Source organism: Natrix helvetica, assembly GCF_964273705.1.
Source record: "Natrix helvetica genome assembly, chromosome: 2".
Classification (NCBI taxonomy): domain Eukaryota; kingdom Metazoa; phylum Chordata; class Lepidosauria; order Squamata; family Natricidae; genus Natrix; species Natrix helvetica.
In genome coordinates this window covers 235437487-235457599 of record NC_138552.1, presented here as the reverse complement: position 1 = coordinate 235457599, position 20113 = coordinate 235437487, and the positions used below count along the sequence as shown (strand labels likewise).

Sequence of the window (20113 nt, the reverse complement as noted above, 5' to 3'; positions counted from 1 at the left end):
TTTTGATAGGTTGGACTGTTTTATCCCTTTGTGTAAAGACAGATGCAAAAAATGAATTAAATAGTTCTGCTTTCTCCCTGGTGCTTGTCACCTTGCTACTTTCTCCCAGCAATAGACCAATTATTTCCTTAACCTTTTTCTTGTTTTTAACATGTTGGAAGAAGCTTTTTTTTTTTTACTTTTGTGGCAAGCCTTTCTTCATTATGAGCCTTAGCTTTCCTTACTTCATCTTTACAGGCTCGGGCTATTTGCTGATATTCTGCCTTAGTTATGTCCCCTTTTTCCACTTTTTATACTTATCTTTTTTGTCTTTCAATTTGTCAGAGAGTTCTTTATGCAGCCATGCTGGTTTCTTTTGGGAACTGTTATTTTTCTTCTTCATTGGTATTGTGCTAGACTGGGCTTTTGTAATCTCATTTTTCAAAATTTCCCAAGCTTTTTGAGTTGTTTTCCCCTTGAGGATTCTCCTCCATGGAATTCTTCCCAAGCTCTCTCTAAGTTTATTGAAATTAGCTCTCTTAAAGTCCAAGATTCTAGTTTGACTTTGTTCTACTACTTGTGTTTGCATAATGTTGAATTCCAATATTGCATGGTCACTTGCCCCCAGGGTTCCTATGGCTTCAACACCTTCTATCATTTCCTCTCTGCTAGTGAGAATTAAGTCCAATATGGCTGATCACCCTGTTCCCTTCTCTACTTTTTCGGAAACAAAGTTGTCTGCTAGGTTTGTTAGGAACCTGTTGGATCTTCCACTTGGTGCAGAGTTTGTTTCCCAGTTGATGTCAGGGTGGTTAAAATCCCCCACTACTATTGTGGTGTGCTTTCTACATACCTTTGTTAGCTGACTAGCAAAAAGTTCATCTACTTCCTCTGCTTGGTTGGGTGGCCTGTAGTATAGACCTATGGCAATGTCATTTCCCTCCCAACCTTTAATATTGACACAAATGCATTCAAGATAATTCTCATCATTGTTGTGCTCTATTTCTGTAGAGATGCAGTTATTCCTTATATATAGTGCAACTCCACCTGTTATATATTATATTATAATAATGTTATATATAGAATGAAGAAAAAAGATATATGAAATAATATAAATGCAGATAGATAGATAGATAGATAGATAGATAGATAGATAGATAGATAGATAGATAGATATAGAGAGAGAGTTTAGTTATAGTTTAGTTATAGAAGTCTTATATGTAGAGATAAAAGAATCACAACAGATATGTAAAAGAAGTATAATGTGTTGCAAAGATGTGAAGTTTGCATAAACAAAATAAAAAGTTTTTTTTTAAAAAAAGTCGTGTCAAGGCCTCTAAGGATGGTAATCTCTGGAAACAACCATTTGAGTTTCTGGATAGACTTTTGTAGCTAGTTGGGTAATGTAACAAAGTTGAAAGCTTATCAAAGCAATTTTCCCATTCAATTTACACCTAGTTGCTCAGTGTCTTTCTCACATTTCCATCATTTTTAAATATATATATATATAGTAGTTCTGTTTCCTCCTCTGCCTTCCTAGGTTCTGTTAGGCATTCCATCATACCTTAAGTTTAAACATCAAGACTGTGATACTAGTAATTGATAAGTTCTCATTGGCTATCACCAATCAATTGTTGAATTTAAGGCTTCATCTAGCTCAGGGCTGTTAAACTCCAGCCTACAGGCTGGATGCATCACGTGCTGGCCATGCCCACACCGAGTTAACAAAGGGGGAGGGAGTCATGTGATGCCACCGTGACGACGTGAGTTTGACACCCCTGATCTAGCTGAACTGTGAATCTTCTGCCAAGTCTAGCCAAGGAATCAAGCTAAGTAATGAAGTGTTAGGAAATGTGTGATTTACTGTCAAATTCCAATTGGGGGAACATGACAGCCATTGGTTGGGTGGTTTTAGAATAAATTTTGCAGATTAATAAAGTATATTTTTCTCTACACAAAACAGAGAGAATCTATATCCCACTATTTATTGATTGAGGGCAGTTATCATTTTTCTTGTTTACCAAGAGCATTGGGGGATGTTAATTGGAAATGGCAAGCTATGGAAGGCAAAGCTTCCCCATCTACGGTCTGTAGCTATTACAAAAGTATATAAATGGAATCTGTCTTGCAGATGAAATATTCCTCAGAATGTAATTTATAGAAAGGTGAAAATTTGAATAGGCTATAGCCACTAACGTGGCTTCCGGGAAGGATTTGGCTAAACCTTGTTAAATTTAGGTAAAAGTCCAATTTTAAACTAATTTCAGCACATTTGTGCAGAGTAAACGTACTTCCAGATAAACATGGATAGGAATGTAATATTTTACTCTAATGCAGCCAAGGCTTCACAATGGTTACTCTGTTTCCCGAGCTAAAGGAGTCACATTATGGTTGATGTTTTTCCCAATAAGCAGAGCAAATTCACACTCTTTTAACCATGACTTTGACTTGCATGTCTAGTGAATAACAAGTGTAGTACAGCTGCCAGTAATGTCTGTACTAAATTTAGATCAGGTTTTTTTTTCCTGAAATACAGAATTAGCCACAATTAATTAATCTTGAGCTTGTGTTTGCTGTCATGTGGGTGTAATTTAGCATTTATGTTTCCCCGCTTTTGGCATTGGTATTCATTATTAAAATTTTAAACGCCAGCTGTTCAGCTGTAATGTTTGCTGATGTAACTCACTAATTTGCTGAAAGATCTCTACAACTTTTTTTCTTTCTTACCTTAGAATTTGTAAATCAGACAGAAGATGCTGCAACAGGAGCTGCTTCAATCATGGTCAACAGTGAAGGTGCATATCAAAGAATAAGCTGAATTGCATTAGATTTGAATTATGTATGATGAGATATTAATTTTGTCAAGTTTCATTTTTTAAAGATATAACCAAGGAAGTTTTCCCACATGTTGCATATCTATACCATTGAGCCCAGAAGCAAATACACTTAAGTTGTGTTCTATATCATTAAACTTTTGATGGCATGGAGGGGAGGGAACAGGGGGGTTGAACACACCTGGCAATGGCAACAGGATTACAGGACACAGCTGATAACTTGTTGTTTTTTCTCTGTCTAAAATATTTCATATGCTTTGTATAGAATGACTCAAAAGAAGCAATGTAAACTGTAGGTTAAGCTTTTACAAAATCCTGCAAACCCATTTGTCTCTTAACTAAAGAAGGATTAGTGACAGTCCTCTGCCTCTTATACCCCATGATCAAATTCAGTAGCACTGTTTTCTTTTCATTTTGCTGAAAATGATTACACCTGGTTATTGTGCCTGTGAATTTTGAGCAGAGATGATGATCAATTATGCCTGGGAAACCCCTCTAAATTATTGGGCAAACATGGCCACAGAAATAAAGGAAAAATCCATTCTAAATGAAAATAGCATTATAATATAATTTACATTATAATATAATGTAATATATAGTATATTACATTATAATACTACACTGGAGAGACAATGTTTTCAGTGGTTGAGTTTTAAAGCTTCTCATATCAGTTTGTTAAAATAGTGTCATAGCATGGTTCTTGGACATTACAGGGCACTGAAGCGCCATCTTATTGCTCATAGAATACCATCACCCTATAAGTTGAGGGCCACTTCAACTCAGAAATCAGGGCAAGCTTGTTTCAGCTTAGCTGTGTCTTTTGCTATTAATTATTAATTGCAGTTCAAAGAAGTCAGTCTTATTTTTCCAAACACACAGAAGCTTGTGTGCAAAAATCTTAAGTGCAAAGTGGGAGTTGCAGTGACTGTAAAAGATTGACAAGTGAGATTAAAGAACGGAAGTGAAGAAAGTTCTCTGGATGTAATATTAGCTTATCAAACTTGGTGGCTGATACAGATTGCAGACTAGAAGCTGGCTTTTTCCATCTTGGCATCTGGTAAACGCATAAGAGTCTTCACACACAACTATTTCCAGAACTCAGCTTTGGGTGTTGAACCGCTGTTTGTTAATTTGCTTATTTTTTGCCACAGGGAAAAATGGTTTGGAAAGTACTTCATAGTGTGACAATTGTAAATAATTGCCTTTGAACTTTTTCCAGTCTGATGCTTCCTAGAAATATTTTGACTTCAGTTCCCAGAATCCACCAGCCAGTATGTAATAGTAATATAGGGACAAATATTTCATTTGGGTTTGTTTGTTTTTTAATTCTCTTTCCTATGATATTTTTCATATTTTACACTAGTCCACCTTTACAGCACACGTTACCCTGAAACTGTAGGGTGCACAGACCGGAGTGCCGGAAGCATGCCAGTGCATGCGTGTGGCGGCCAACTGCTCTTCCGAGTTCCGTTGCGCGCATGCACACCGGAACCCGGAAGAACAGTTGGCGACGGCATGCATGCCCACAGAGAGGGCTCTGCATGCCACCTCTGGCACGCGCGCCATAGGTTTGCCATTCCTAGTCTGTCTATCCTTATCATAAGAGAAAAGATTATAGAGGTAGCCCTCTAACTTAAATTAGGGGATTATAACCCACAAATTGAAGATCAGGGATCTAGATTTTGGCTTAATTTCTAGAATCCTAGGTGTCTCAACAATTATTTATGAATACCTACTATTGTTTTTGTTCTCCTGTGTATCTAAATATATATGTGTATAAGTAAAAAAAAAACATTTTGACAAAGATGTCAAATAAAAATAAATTTTGCAACTATCTAATGCATGTATAGAACTGTGAATGGTTTGGCAGTAATGAATAGGGTGAGAAACTGACGAGAGTTCCAAGCTGACCAAAAGAAAATATTTTATGCATGTAGTTCATCCAATGTTCTGTCATGAGAGATTGTTGATAGCCCCTAGTTCTGAAGCTTCTTGAAAAGTCTGTATAAATAAATGACAAGTTTATCAATGACCATCATAACTAAAAAATGAAATCTAGTGGGTGAAAGAATATGCCTCCAACTGAAAGACCCTTAGCATAAATATTGTGGATAAGTTATCTCCATGTGATATATGGATGATAACTATTAAATAAATATTTAGAAAATATAAGCAATGGCAAAAAAAAAAAAATCATGCACCCCTTATCGCTAATGCTGACTACAAACAACGTAAAAAAGCCTGTGAAACCTATAAAACATTACCTCAGAAAATTAGGGAGGGGAAGTGAAAAATTTCAATAATGTAACACACAAACCACATATCTGTTCCATGATATATCATTTCCCCATTCATGATGACATTTAGAACAAAAAGAAATTCTATGACCTTAAGCATTCCATCTACTTTATCTCTTGTACTATTCCTTTGTTAATGCACCATTAATAGCCGTCTTTCAAAATACTACTAAATGTAACTGTAGAAGATTTCAGAAAGTATGTTGACCATCCTGAGACTTTAGGCTGACATATTTATCTTGGACAATCTTTCACTGAATGTATCTGGGGGGAGAAAAATCTGGGCTTTAGCCAACATTGTATGGAAAATTAAATTCTTCTGTGAGAATGATCATTACACCATTATTCCCATCATTGTAATGTATCATTGTAATGATCATTATATCATTGTATCCCATCATATAAACAAATTCATTCTAGAACAGATATAACGCCACAAATGCCAATATATTGGGGTTTTATTTCTTGTTATTAGAAGATTCCCTTGGGGTATACATGGTTCAGATGCCAAAGCTTAGGTAGACATTGCCATCATAATTACTTCAGCAACTGCCTTAACAGCTTTAATCTCAACGAGGCCTTGGAGGAGAACAAATGAATCATCTTGTGCAAGTTGTATTCTAATACAGGTTGTCCTTGGATTATGGCAGCAATTGAGATTGGGATTGCCATTGCTAAACAATACGGTCATAAAACATGAAGTGGTGGTGGTGGTGGGGAGGCCAGTACAGGCAACACATGAATGGGGAAAGCCAGGGAAGAACACTGGTGCAGACTGCATATGGGCAGGGTGTGCTGTAGATGGGAGAAAAAGTGGGAGCAACTTTCCAGAGCAACTTCTGATCTTCTCTGCCAGTTTCCCCATTGAGTTGCTTTTGGGAAACCAGCAGGAAAGGTTGCAAATGGAAATCATGTGACTGCAGCTACTTCCAATGTCATAATCTTGAGCTGGGCACATAACTGCCTGAATCACATGACTGTGGGGGTGCTGCAATGGTTGGAATATTGAGGACTGCTAGTACATCCACCTTTTTTAACACCACGTAATTTTGAATGGTCACTGAACAAATGGATGTAAACTGAGTACTACCTGTACTTTAAAGTCCGTTTTAGTACGATTAAGGCCATAGTGGTATTTCCTAGAGACAGTGATAAGTGGGCTGATACTAAAAAGCAGAGCAGTTGGCTGATAGCGCACTGAAACCCTTTTCCCTGGTGTTATGGAGATTTTAACCATACAATTACTATCAGATGGTTTTTGATGCCCAACATGACACAAACCTTATATTGCTTCATTAAAAAATAAACCTTGGTTTCATTGGCGTTCTCACCATTTCTCTATGTAAGCTAGGATTTCTAACATAGACACCCCTTGAAAACCTATGTGCTATTAACTTTATAGTATTCAAACAGCTATTAAGAATCATATGCCATGGTGTCAAGAAAATACATTTTATGGTCAGCTTTAATCATCCTAAAATTTCACTTTTTTTTTTTAGGAGAAAACTTTATTGTAATTGTTGCAGGAGCGAATTTACTTCTGAATTCCAGTGATTTAAAAAGGGCTGCTAATATCATCGCTGAAGCCAAAGTGATGGTCTGCCAACTCGAAATAACCCCAGCAATTTCTTTAGAAGCATTAAAAATGGCTCATACCAATGGAGGTAATCTAATAATACAAATTAATTGTTTGCTTCATTCCACGAATGGTTTCAGTAATATTCTTTTAATGTAGCTTTGTTTCAAAGTTATTTTAAACATGGTGATGCCAAGATAAGTGACCTAAATCCAGGCACTAACGATATAATTTAATAAAACAATTGGGCCCCTCGAAGAATAGTTGAAATTTCAATTGAATTGGCATGAACCTGGTACTATGTGTGAACCGTGCTCTTGTTTCTTTTTTTCTTTTTAACCTATTGAGTGCAATTTCTGATCAAGCCAGAGTAGCAAATAACTTCCTTAGTAGCAGAAGATGACTTAAGATCATTCAGTGAAATGGATCCTGGTTTATAGACCCTTATTCTGTATCTCTGGTAATGCAAGATGCCTGAGGCATACCGCTTCTCCTTTGCCTGCTGTCAGTTGCTACTAAGCACCACCTTTATCTGAAAGGAAAACATTTCTGAATTTAAAAGGAAATTTTTCAAACATTCAGTTAGAAAGAAATAAACTTAATTTCTTCTATTACCATAGTCTGAGATAATCATCCTAAATTATAAATCTAAATTCTTTTGAGTCAGAAATTGAGAGTGGTTTTTTTTATAAGCATAATCTCTAGAACAGTGTTTCTCAAACTTGGCGACTTTAAGTCCTGTGGACTTCAACTTCCAGAATTCCCCAGCCAGCTATGCTGGCTGGGGGATTCTGGGAGTTGAAGTCCACAGGACTTAAAGTCGCCAAGTTTGAGAAACACTGCTCTAGAACATTTACTTCAGTGGCTCATTTATTTCAGCGGTGGAGAACATCAAACAAGTAAACCTAGCACTTGGGTACACACAAAGTGGCTCATTTCACTAAAAGTGATCACCGTAAATCTGAATGTTAATCTGTAAAATGCTAGAAAATTCTTTGTTCTGGGTGATTGATTGGTAGAAGAAAAGACACTTAATTCTTCCATTCTTCAGGGATATGTGTAAGTGACAATAACTCCAAATTCCATTGCATGAACATAAAATATATTTGCATTTAATGCAGGAGATTACCTCTTCAATAGAAGCCTGTCCCATATACCAGGAAACCTCTGTCCATCTCTGTGAAACATGTTGAATGGCCTTGTATAATGAAATCACTGTAAACTTTTTGCTAATACAGAAACAATCTTTAAAATCCTCACAGCTGGAGTGTGTTACTGGCACTTCCTTTCTTTTAGTCTGCTGGTTCTTATGTTTAATGCAGTAGTTTATGTTCGGAAGCACACTAGACTATGTGTGTTTAACAGATGTGTTACCCAGATGCAAGGCTCAGAAAAAAAAGGGAAGTGAGGAAACAGAAGATGGTGGCTATAAGCCTTCTTGTTCCCGTACACTTGGGTTTTGTTTTTTAAACTACAGATCGATAGCCTTATGCTTGCTGAAGTACAGATAGTCCTCAGCTTACAACAGTTCATTTAGTAACCATTCTGAAGTTACAACCCCACTGAAAAAAAGTGGCTTATGACCGTTTTTTCACACTTACAACTATTGCAGCATGCCCATGGTCACATAATCAAAATTCAGATGCTTAGCAAGTGATTCATATTTATGATAGTTGCAGTGTCCCAGGGTCACACGATCACCCTTTGTAGCTGCCTTACAAGCAAAATCAATGAGGAAGCCAGATTCACCTAGTCTTAACCATTTTTAATCACCATTAACCATCTTACTAACTTAAGACCGGCGGTGATTCACTTAGCAACCCTGGCAAGAAAGGTCGTAAAATGGGGCGAAATGCACTCAACAAATGTCTCACTTAGCAAGGGAAATTTTGGGCTCAATTGTGATCCTAAGTTGAGGACTACCTGTATCATTGTCCCACTAGTAGTCATTAAAGATCTCTGTAGCAGCTTTTCTGTCACTTCTTGCCTTTGTTTTGATTGTCCTGAAGCCAAAGCACTGTATTAATTCTTGATATATCAATCACATGATAGTATTTTGATAAGAGCACCATTCTGTGGGTAACTTTATTTTTTTATTTTGTTTTTACATTTACTAAGTTAAAGGGAACCAGAAAAATAGTGCAGTTACCAAAATGAGTTGAAGTGGCACCATGATAGGCCTGGGCTTCTTAACAGATTCTAAAGAAACACGTTGCTCCAGCACCAGTAGAGGTAGAACCAAGCTAATTCCAAAGCACATAGGAAACACTTGCAGATCAATAACTATAGACTGTGTTTGAATAACCGCTTAGGCTCTGTTTGGTTTCAAAGCTTCCCAAGTATAATATTCCTTTCAATCATAAAAATACTAGGTCCGTTTGTTGGAAAGGGAGGGAAGGGAAGCACTTCAGTATCTGATGGTATTCTTTTAATTCTAAACAAGGGGAAAGGCTTTTCCCCACCCAAATTCTGATGCAACCCTTTTAAACATCAAGTGTTGGAATGACGCAGAAAGACGGGGAATATGATGATTGCGGGTATGCATGCTATACCATCCTGCAGCTATTTGGATTTTGGATTCTGGTTTTGCCTACCATACTTGTAAACTCCCACTGACTTATTCCCTGGGTCAGTAGTGTCCATTATAGAAAAAGAGGTTTCCTCCCTTTTTACAGCTTTGCAGATTCCCGGAACTTAAAGGTAAGGTAATTGGAATAAAAATTATCCTCTGGGTTTTTCTAATCTAGGAATGTCTATTTGTCTGTAGTTCATATCTCCTTCCCTCCAATGTGAGGCTTCTAACTATGATGAGGATGATGTTCCAGAATTCCCAGCAGAAAGATGCAAAACACAATCCTAATACATCTGGGAATAATCTTGTGTTTTGTTCTTTGTTGAAATTCAGTTAACCTAGTATATGCATATCAAAATTTAAATCGACAGCAACAAGAATCTACCTTACGATTCTGAGAAATACAGTCTTCAAGAAATGCTAATAAGTAGTAGTTTGTATGTTTTTTGAAATTCAGCCAAGCCTTCATTTTCTTTTCTTTTTTTTTCTTCTTTTTCACGGCAGAGGCATGATTATAATACTTAACCTATTCTCGTGAAATCCTTAACTAATTCAATATCATTGCACTACGAGTGCTTTATAACAGCAGAAAACAGGGCATTTTGCTTAAGATTGTTTGTGTCAGCAAGTAATTTGTGTATCATGGGGAAATGTAGAGCTGAAAATGCTGTAGGTATTATAACAAATAGTGTTTGTTGAATTGTAAGAGTTTATATTTCAGCATTATGAGAGACGATTTTTACAGAATTTTCCATTCTCTTGCAGTGAAGACTTTATTTAATCCTGCTCCAGCAATTGCTGACCTAGACTCACAGTTTTACACTTATTCCGACATCATCTGCTGCAATGAAAGCGAGGTAAATGCCACTAGGGCGACTGAAGAAATAAAACATTGAGAGTATTATAATACAAGTAATAGTTTCAGACTGTGAACATTTTAATTTCCATTGCATGGCTAGCAGCAGACCCAAAACAGACATTCCTGAAAGATCTCTGTCAACTGCACATTGCCCAGAGTCCCTTTTCAAAGCAGGAACATTAATTTTGTGCTGTCACTCTAAACCTCCTGTACATTTTGTAAATGTACTTTTTGTACATTTTGTTGAAAGCAACATTTATACAAGTAGTCCTCACTTAACCACCCTGAATGGGACCAGCTATTCTGTCACTGAGTAGTGCAGCTATTAAACGAAACATCACTTGACCACTGAGCTTAGCAACAGCACTTATGGCAATTGCTGGTTATTGTCACTGAACAAATCTCAGACATTCTTTATATGAGGACTACTTCATTCCGTCTTTTGCACCTGTGCAGCCAAGGCAGGTCCCCCTTTACATCAATCTTCTTTCACATGCCAGCTTGGTCCTTCTTTTGTGCGCTGATCAGGACCTCCTTTTCTTAACTAGCTGGATCCTTCTTTTGTAGTCGGTGCAGCTGGGAGCTTTCATGCACTGGGCAGGTCTTTCTTTTCCGAAAAGAGACCCTGGCTGGCACGCAAAAGAAGGACTCAGCGAATAGGAATGCATGGCGGGGCACTCACACATCACCTGTCCGCCTGCAGAAATATCCACAATGCTTCTCCCATAAGTGGCCAGGATAATGAGTCCAATGGAGGGGTGGCAAGTGAAGACAATATGTCAGATGAGGTGGGGAAGAATGGTGGCAGGGAGAGTAGTTTAAATGTGGACAGGCCTGAATTTTGTTGATGTGTTCGTACGTACTTTCATTTAGTGCCATTGTAACTTAAACAGTTGCTGAATGAATGGTTGTTAAGCAAAGGGTATTTGTAGTGAGCTGCTGTGTGTTAGAAACCTTGCCTCCATACTGTTTTCTCAAGTCCAGGCAAGAAATCCATATCCAAATCTACCTCCTTAGCTCCTATAGCTTCTGTGAATGGAGAAGTGCTTTGGGTATGCTCTGTTGATTATACAAACAACAAGTTACATTTTTAAATGAAAAGAAACAGAACTTTCTGAGCGTTTATGTCTAATCTTCACACAAACCCAAATGGAAAGCTTTTGAACTTTTTAAAACTTTATTTACACAGCTTTGTTGTTCAAACAGATTCAGTGGTAATTTCAAGCAGAACTACAAATTTACCATAAGAGTCTTCCATATATTGTTGCTTCTGTTGAAACAGGAATAGTTTGCCGCACAGCCAGGTCTCACATTTCTAAAATGTTCTGAAGGCAAAATGTATTTATATTGAAATAAATATATTTTATTTATATAAAATAGGGGTGGGGTGGGGGAAAGAACTGCCTTGCCGAACATCCTTTTAAAATATTTGTGGAAATATCATTCAGAGTGTGTCAAAACTAGTTTTCTAGTTGAAAAGAAATAGAAATGTATGCCCCATTGTCAGTGCAAAGTGTAAAGTTTCTGACAGGTGTCCTACTAAATTAGTGCAATGTAAAAGAAAATGTCCATTTTTGATTGGCTGATAAGAGAACTCTCCATCTAATGACATGACTATTATTCACCTTATCCACGCCAACCCCATATAATCAGTTTGTGACATTCTGAATCCTGGAAAGCCTCAAATCTTGAAAATACTTTCATGTGAGGAATATCACATCAATATTAGATAAGATGCAAGCTTCGTAGTGTTGGTCTGCTGTGTATGGTCAGTGCTTTGACAACCACAGCTACTCTGTATTCCTACACATTTTGTTCTTTACACATTTTTGTGCTAGGATGAGGTTGGATATCAATGGCCTATCTACCCACAAGGGATATTTCACATGCTGTTCCTTTTAGATATGTTTAATTTATTGCTTTAACAATAACCTTTATTTGTGCGGTTTTAATTCTCCATACACAGTTCATGCAAATGTATATTGCATGTTTATCAGGTCCCGACTTTTTTTGCTTAGCTTGTCGTTTGTTTGTTTTTTTCCTTTCTCTTTTTCCCAGAAATGATCAAGCCTGTTGAAACTAGCTTGTTAATTCACTGTGCACCAGATGTAGCATAACTTAATCCCTGAGGTTTGCCCAGGAATGTGCTGGTTCTCTTTCTCCTTAATACTTTTAATGAAAGAAATGCAAAATAAGTAAATCAAATGTAGGGCCTGTGTGAAAGCCAAACTTTAGGCTGTGTGTTACTAAATAATTTTAAACTGCAAGGAAAATTGTTACATCATCAGTTTTTGTACTTATCACAGTACAGGTACAGTTCATTTCATGACCATTTGAACTTACAACGGCACTGAAAAAAGTGACGTGTGACCGTTTTTCACACCACGACCGTTCCAGCGTCTCCACATGATATGCATTCGGATGCTTAGCAAGTGGTTCATATTTATGACCATTGCAGTTGCCCAGTCTCATGTGATCATCTTTTGTGAACTTCTGACAAAGAAAGGCAATGGGGAAGCTAGATTCACGTAACAACTGTTACTAATTTAACAACTGCAATGATTCACTCTCACTTTACAAATTTCTCAATTAGCAATATAAATTCTGGGCTCAGTTGTGGTCATACGTTGAGGACTACCTGTAGTACAGTGGGGGGGGGGAACCACAAGTGTGTGTACTTCAAAGGCATACGAGCCAAAGTGGCACAGTGGTTAGAGTGCAGCACTGCAGGCTACTTCAGCTGACTGCTAGCAGTTGGCAGTTGAAATCTCACCAGGCCCAAGATTGACTCAGTCTTCCATTCTTCCGAGGTGGGTAAAATGAGGAGCCAGATTGTTGGGGGCAATATGCTGACTCTGTAAACCGCTTAGAGAGGGCTGTAAAAGCACTATGAAGCGGTATATAAGTCTAAGTGCTATTGCTAGTGCTATTCAATCTCAAAATTAAAAAGCAACATAGAAGGTGGATACATATCTGTGTTTAACAGACAATAAGACACATTTCTCTTATTCATATAAAATGTGAACGTAAATACTACTTCTTAAAGAGGGGCGAATTCATTTGATTCATATTCTAATATTTACAAGACCTGGTTATTCTTGAGGACATGCACTCTTCCAAATGTCATGTCACACTTATCCAGAATGTGCAAAAGCCATGTATTAGAGACAAAATGGTCTCCAGAAATGCATACATTAGAAAAACAATTGACAAAAAGCCTTGTTAAGAGAAAACTATTGCAAAACTAGAAGTCCATAAAATGTGCTTGAATAAGTATGCTTTTTTTTGTGAGGAAGTTTTGAGTATGTGCACACAAATGCAAAAATGTGACAGAACAAATATTTGTTAGATTTATACCTTGCCTTTCATTCAGGTGCTCAAGTTACCGTTCATTGCTCTCCTTCCTTTTTCCCTATAGCCATGATCCTGTGAGTTGGCTAGACTCAAAGTCATCTAGTTGAGCTGCTTGAAGAAATTGAAATATTGCATAAAACAATGTTGGACATTCCTGTTAAACCAGGAGTATGAAACTATTTAATCATGGCTCATGATCCAGAATATACAAGAAACCAACACAGCTTCTAAATACTGAGCAAACCATACTGTGGAATTATGCTGAGGAGAAGGAGAGAGAATGCTTTCTAAACAGGCTCTCGGGCCTTGAGACTTTTGCCTAGAGTAGAACAATTCCATGAGTTGTGGTGGCGCAGCGGTTAGAATGCAGTACTGCAGGCTACTTCTGCTGCCTGCCGGCTGTCTGCAATTTGGTGCTTCAATTCTCACCGGCTCAAGGTTGACTCAGCCTTCCACTTTTCTGAGGTTGGTAAAATGAGGACCCAGATTGTTGGGGGCAATATGCTGACTCTGTAAACCACGTAGAAAGGGCTGTAAAGCACTGTGAAGTGGTATATAAGTCTGAGTGCTATTGCTATTACTTAGCTGACATAAAGATATAGTTTATGCATTATCTTCACACTACATTTTCAACTGTAATTCAATCAGAATAGAGCTGGAAGGGACCTTTGAGGTCTTCTAGTCCAGTCACTTATACTATTTCAGACCCTGTACCATTTCAGACAAATGACTGTCCAGTCTCTTCTCTTCTTAAAAATCTCTGGTGATGAAGTACCCACAACTTTTGATGGCAAGCTGTTCCACTGGTTAATTGTCCTCAGTATTACAATTTTTTTTTTATAATTTCAGGTTGCTTCTCTCCTTGATTAGTTTCCATCCATTGTTTCTTGTCTTCCCTTCTGGTGCTTTGGAAAATAAGTTGACCCCCCTCCTCTTTGTGGCAGCCTCTCAAATACTGGGATTCTTTGCACTTTTTCCATAGTCTCAGTATCTTTTTTTTTTTTTTTTTTTTGTAATATGGTGACCAAAACTGGATGCTGTATTCCAGGTGTGGTCTTATTAAGGCTTTATAAAGCAGTACTAATATTTCACATGATTATGATTCTATGTTTATACAACCAAGGATTGTATTAGCTTTTTGGGCTGCTGCTGCACACTGCTGGCTCATGTTTAAGTGATCATCTACTGGTAGTCCAAGGTCCCTCTCATCGTTATTGTTTTTACCCCAGGTTTCGCCTAATCTTTACTTGTAACGGCAATGTCCTCTTTAAAGAAGATACATGCTTAATTATTATTTTGAAGATTTAGCAATAAAATATTTACATGGAAGTATGGGTAAACAAAGAATTAATTTCTGTGTAGCTTGCTCCAGGTTTAAGCCAATGTCTGCATTTTCAGTTTAAGTGCTTGGTTTGCAGTGAGAGCATTGCATTGCCAGAAATGTTATTTGGAATCTTACATAGATTAGCTTATTTCTTTAAACATTTGTTCATTTCCCTTTAAATGTTTTATGGGGGGTTAAACTATTTTTAAAAAATCCTGCTAGGCCTCCTGCTATTGTGTTTTATTTGTCTTTTTAAAAGCAGCCGTTAGTTGTTTCCTTCAATTGTACATTTTTGCTAATTAAAACTAGAGGGGGGAACTTTCCAACACAACCAGAAGTTTTATATTGAGTTTCACAATTGAGACCTAGTTATACATTTTAACTTTTGGCATGCATCAACTGTCTGGTATCTGCTACCCTTGCAGGAAAGTGTCTCCATGGTGTCCTGATTTACCCCCGTTCTTTCAGTTGCTGCATGTAGCTGGAGGCATTCCTCTGTAGAATGCAAATACAGCAAAAATTCCTAAAATAAGTGATATTTTGATAACTCCACAACCACAGATGTATGTGACAACATGTAAGGAGAGACAAACAAACATTGATCAAGAACTTTGGGTACTCTCTGTGCTTAAAGAAACATCAACAGAGGGCATTGCATATTTTACGGATATTTTAGAAGATGGTTCAGAACTTTGTGCAATCCAAGTTCTATGTGTTCCTTATTAAATCAGCCAGTTTTTTTTTTCAGGTTTCTACAGGAGACAGAAAAAAAAACCCAGAGGCTTTAATTAATGGATTCACTAGTCAGTCTTTTCAGGATCCTACAGAATTAGTCTAATTTAGCTTAGTGGAAGAGAGGAGTTGCATTTGCATGAGTTCCGAGGAATTTATTCCTTATCTTTTTTGAAGCATACATAGCTTTGGTATCTGCTATATATTTTACTTTCTTCCCTGTGCTTATTGTGATATTAATTATATGTGTTCTGCTTGTTGTTGTTTTTTAATCTGGAAAATTTCCAGGATCATTGCTACAGAATTTTGTTTTTTTTTAGATGAGGGAATACAGGTAATCCTCAACTTACAACCACAATTGAGCCCCAAATTTCTCCTCCTAACTGAGACAGCTGTTAAGTGAGTTTTGCCCCATTTTACAACCTTTCTTGCCACAGTTGTTAAGTTAGTAGCATGGTTAGTAAGTAAATTTGGCTTCCCCATTGACTTTCCTTGTCAGAAGGTCACATCCTGACCTCAGAATACCGCAGCCATTATAAATATGAGTCAATTGCCAAGCATCTGAATTTTGATCACATGATCATGGGGATGCTGCAACAGTTGTAAGTGTGCAAAACAGTCCATAAGTCACTTTTTTCGTGCCTTTGTAACTTCGGTCACTAAATAAACTATTGAGTCAAGGATTACCTGTGCTAACTTGCATTGTATTTAAAAACAGACATTGAAAGCACAAGTGGCTCAACAGATCAAATTCCCAAAGAATTGTTAGGCCCCTTCAAATCAGATAATTCAGTATAGAAGAATTTCTTGCTACCTCTACACACTCAAAACTTCCCCATTGAACACACATTCTCACCCATCCCCAGGTACAGGTAGTTCAATGGCAATTGGGACCAAAATTTCCATTGCTAAGCAATACAGTCATAAAGTACAATGTCACGTAACTGCATTGCTTAGTGATGGCAATCCCAACACTCCCCATTGCCTTCTTTAAGCGAGAATTCTGGGTCATTAAACAAGTCCCAGAAGCCTTTGTAAGCAGCTTGATAGACATGTAAAGCATGGAGTATGGACTGGGAGTTGTAGAAGCCAGGTAAAGGAGGGTCCACAAACAGCCTGTGTAAGCATGGCAGGGCCAGAGTTGGCTGCTGCCAGGTGGGAGAGACTGCAAGCAATTTACTAAAACAACTTGTGATATTCTCTGCTGGCCAAATGGTGATCACATGACTATGGGATGCTGCAACTATCGTGTGAGCCAGCTTCCAATGTTCGCATGACTCCAAGGGTGGTATAATGAATGGAATTTCGAGGACTAGTTGCGGCTCTTCTTTTTTAGCACCATTGTAAATTTGAACTGAATGAATAGTCACTAAGTAATGACTGTATAGAATCAAATGGGTAATAAGTCATGCTATTCCCCCATACATTTTCCCCTGGAATTGGAATAACAGCACACTTAATTTGTATTATTAACTAATTTGCATTCACGAACCATTCCCAAGATTCATGCTTTAAGTCAGAAGCAACATACTGTTTTCCATGATTTTTAGAGTACTGCTTTGTAGAACTGCCTCCGAGAAAATTGGTAGGAAGGGTGTCCCACATGTCTCCACGTGGGACACACGAGACAAGAAAAAACTCTCAGGATGATTTTCCCAGAAGCTGCTGTTCAAAGCAGCTCATTAGACGAAGCAGAGATAAAACTCTTACCTCTCTTATTGAGAGCCTTGTAATAGAACTCTTTGAGAATCCCAATTATAGATGTTTAACTTCATTATTAGCTTCATAATAATGCCATTGTATTATCTACATCTAAAAATATAACCTGTTAGCATATCACAAATGTGCTTTCATTCACTAAATGGAAAGCTTCACTCTGTCAAAACTTTGCCAAATGTACGTGTTCATATTAACATTATGAAACTTAGCTAAATTGATTCTTACCATGAACCTGAGTCAGTCAGTGTCAAGAAAGTAATAATGATTTATTATCAGTACTAACCCAAGGAGGGCCCAAGGAATTATTTGGGAATATGCCCTATGGAACCAATTGGGCAATCCATATTCATTTCTAAATACATTGGTTAGCAAGTCCAGTAGTCCTTAATCCAGAAAAAACAAAATTCCGATATTTTTATTTTTTCCATTGCAATTAGGCATGCCTGCTCTCTCTCTATTTGATACTAAAATATATATATTGATATATTTACTTGGTAGAAATGATTGTTGAACAGCTTTATCATTTTAATATGGTTTTTGTAGATGGTGTTGCTATTGAGCTATATTTTGCTTGCTTAAATATTTGGCTTTAATGTTCTCCCTTCAAGGCAGAAATTCTAACAGGAATTGCAGTTGGTAATGCTGGAGATGCTGGACAAGCTGGACTTAAATTGTTAGAGAGAGGCTGTAGGACTGTCGTCGTAACTTTGGGACCAGAGGGCTGCGTGGTACTCTCCAAAGAGGAACCAACCCCAAATCATATCCCTGTCAGGAAGACCTCTGCTGTAGATACCACGGTATGTATTATATTTTAATTCTCATTTTTGACTATTCACTTGAGCACTACAAATCCTCAGTAATAAATGGAATGTTTGGGTGATATTGCATGGCTGCTTTTCCATGACTTTCTCTACCTAAGACCCTCCCCCCTGGTGATCCAGAAAGCCCCCACCTTCTACCTTTTGGAAGGTCATCAGGACCTGGATTTTTATGCAAGTTCTAGTGTAGAATGAGTACATCTGGAGTTCGTTTGGGGGGGGGGGGTATTTTGGAGGCATATTTGAGGTGCTGGGATTTGGGTTTATGGTTTTTATTGTTCTGGGTTTTATTCTTCGGAGCATCTGGAGTTGCGTTTTAAATGGGTGACCTTACAAATCTTTTTTAAAAAATAAATAAATAAATATTATCAAACTGTTGCCATCCAGCCTATTATACAATGAATGTGAGTTCACCCAAGGTTTTTAGGCTGATGTTCTTTCGATAGGGCAGAGAGCAGCATGTACCGATGATGTTATTTTAGACTTCCTTCGTCTTTCCCTCTCTTCTGTATTGCAACAGTAATGTTCTTATTACTTGTGCAAGATGGCGACATAATCCCTCAGCACCTTTACTTCAGCCACCTACTCTCCTGTCTGGAAAAAGAAGGGAGACGCCCAGTAGTTTTCTGACTCCCCCAAATTGAATAACTGGTTGTGTCCTCACATGCCTGAGGTGTATGTGCTGGCAGAACCTAAGACTTTGTAGAGCTTAAAAACTATCTGGTACTCAACTTCCACAGGGCATAGTTAAAAGTCAGAAGCAGTGTGCCATGCCAAATTAATTTTCTTGTGATTTATATGGCCATTAACTTGAGCAGTCTTATTCTGGAGAACTTGGGGTTCTCTGTCCTCCCAATGCTTTTCCTGTTTATAATCAAGTTCTGACTGAAGGTTGGAATGTTATAATTATTAGTAACAGTCCCTAAAGGAGGACAGTAGTTAAGTTCCTGATAGAGGTTTATCTCACTCACATTTACTATGCTGGGACATCTTGTACTGTTTTTTATTTTCCCTGATATAAATGCAGAACATTTCTGGTGATGTTGCTGTGAGCACTCCATGTACAGCTATACATTTTAGGTGCCTGATGTCATGAATTGTAGTGTGTGTTTTCCTCCAGCAGTTGTAACTTTTTATTAGAGGCCAAGCACAGTGCTGTTTTGTACCTAAACAAGAATAACTGGTTTAATTCACAGGAAAGCAGATTTGATCAGAAGTAAAGAAATCTGTGTTGATATTGTTTAATTGTACATCAATTTGTGCACAAATAGGTAAAATACAAAGAGACAGGCCAATATTTTCTGTTCAGAGTCTGAAATGACATTTTTCTCAGGAAAACAGCCTTAATCCCCAAATGCCCAAAGGCAGACCTTAACAGCAGGATCTGCAGAACCTAAGGACATAGAACCTATGCCGCACTGTATATAGATTTTTCTGAGCATTTTCCGTCAGAAATTGTCAACTTCCAAGTTTGAAATAGCAGCTCATGAGTTCCATGCTGGCATAAACCAGGACTGAGTAAATTCTGCTTGCAAGTTCTTTACATGTAAAGGTAAAGGTTCTCCTCGCACATATGTGCTAGTCGTTCCCGACTCTAGGGTATGTGTGCTCATCTCCATTTCAAAACCGAAGAGCTAGCACTGTCCAAAGACATCTCTGTGGTCATGTGGCCAGCATGACTAAATGCCAAAGGCGCTTTAAGGTAATGGAACGCTGTTACCTTCCCACCAAAGTGGTCCCTATTTTTCTACTTGCATTTTACATGCTTTTGAACTGCTAGGTTGGCAGAAGCTGGGACAAGTAACAGGAGCTCACTCCATTACGCAGCACTAGGGATTCGAACCACTGAACTGCCGACCTTTCTGATCGACATGCTCAGCGTCTTAACCACTAAACCATTGCGTCCCTTCTTTACATGTAACTACTTTGGTTTTCCTTAGGGAACTGCTTCATATATTGGTTTGGAGGAGACTGCTCTTAATCTTGCCTCTCCTCTATCATTATAGTGGATTGGATACTTTTGTTCATCCTTATGGCCAGCATGGAAAC

At 37.8% G+C, this 20113-nt stretch overlaps 1 protein-coding gene across 3 annotated transcripts in view; it reads left to right on the top strand.

Annotated features, from left to right (window-relative positions):
- RBKS (ribokinase) overlaps positions 1-20113 on the top strand; it is a 65235-nt gene that overhangs the window by 28021 nt on the left and 17101 nt on the right. For 2 of the 3 annotated variants that reach the window (XM_081941015.1, XM_081941016.1), the window contains 4 exons: positions 2712-2774; positions 6610-6774; positions 10024-10115; positions 17855-18043. In XM_081941015.1, the coding sequence (XP_081797141.1) occupies positions 2712-2774; positions 6610-6774; positions 10024-10115; positions 17855-18043 (509 nt within the window). The remainder of the gene's footprint in view (positions 1-2711; positions 2775-6609; positions 6775-10023; positions 10116-17854; positions 18044-20113) is intronic. The other variant, XM_081941017.1, reaches the window with a different exon arrangement.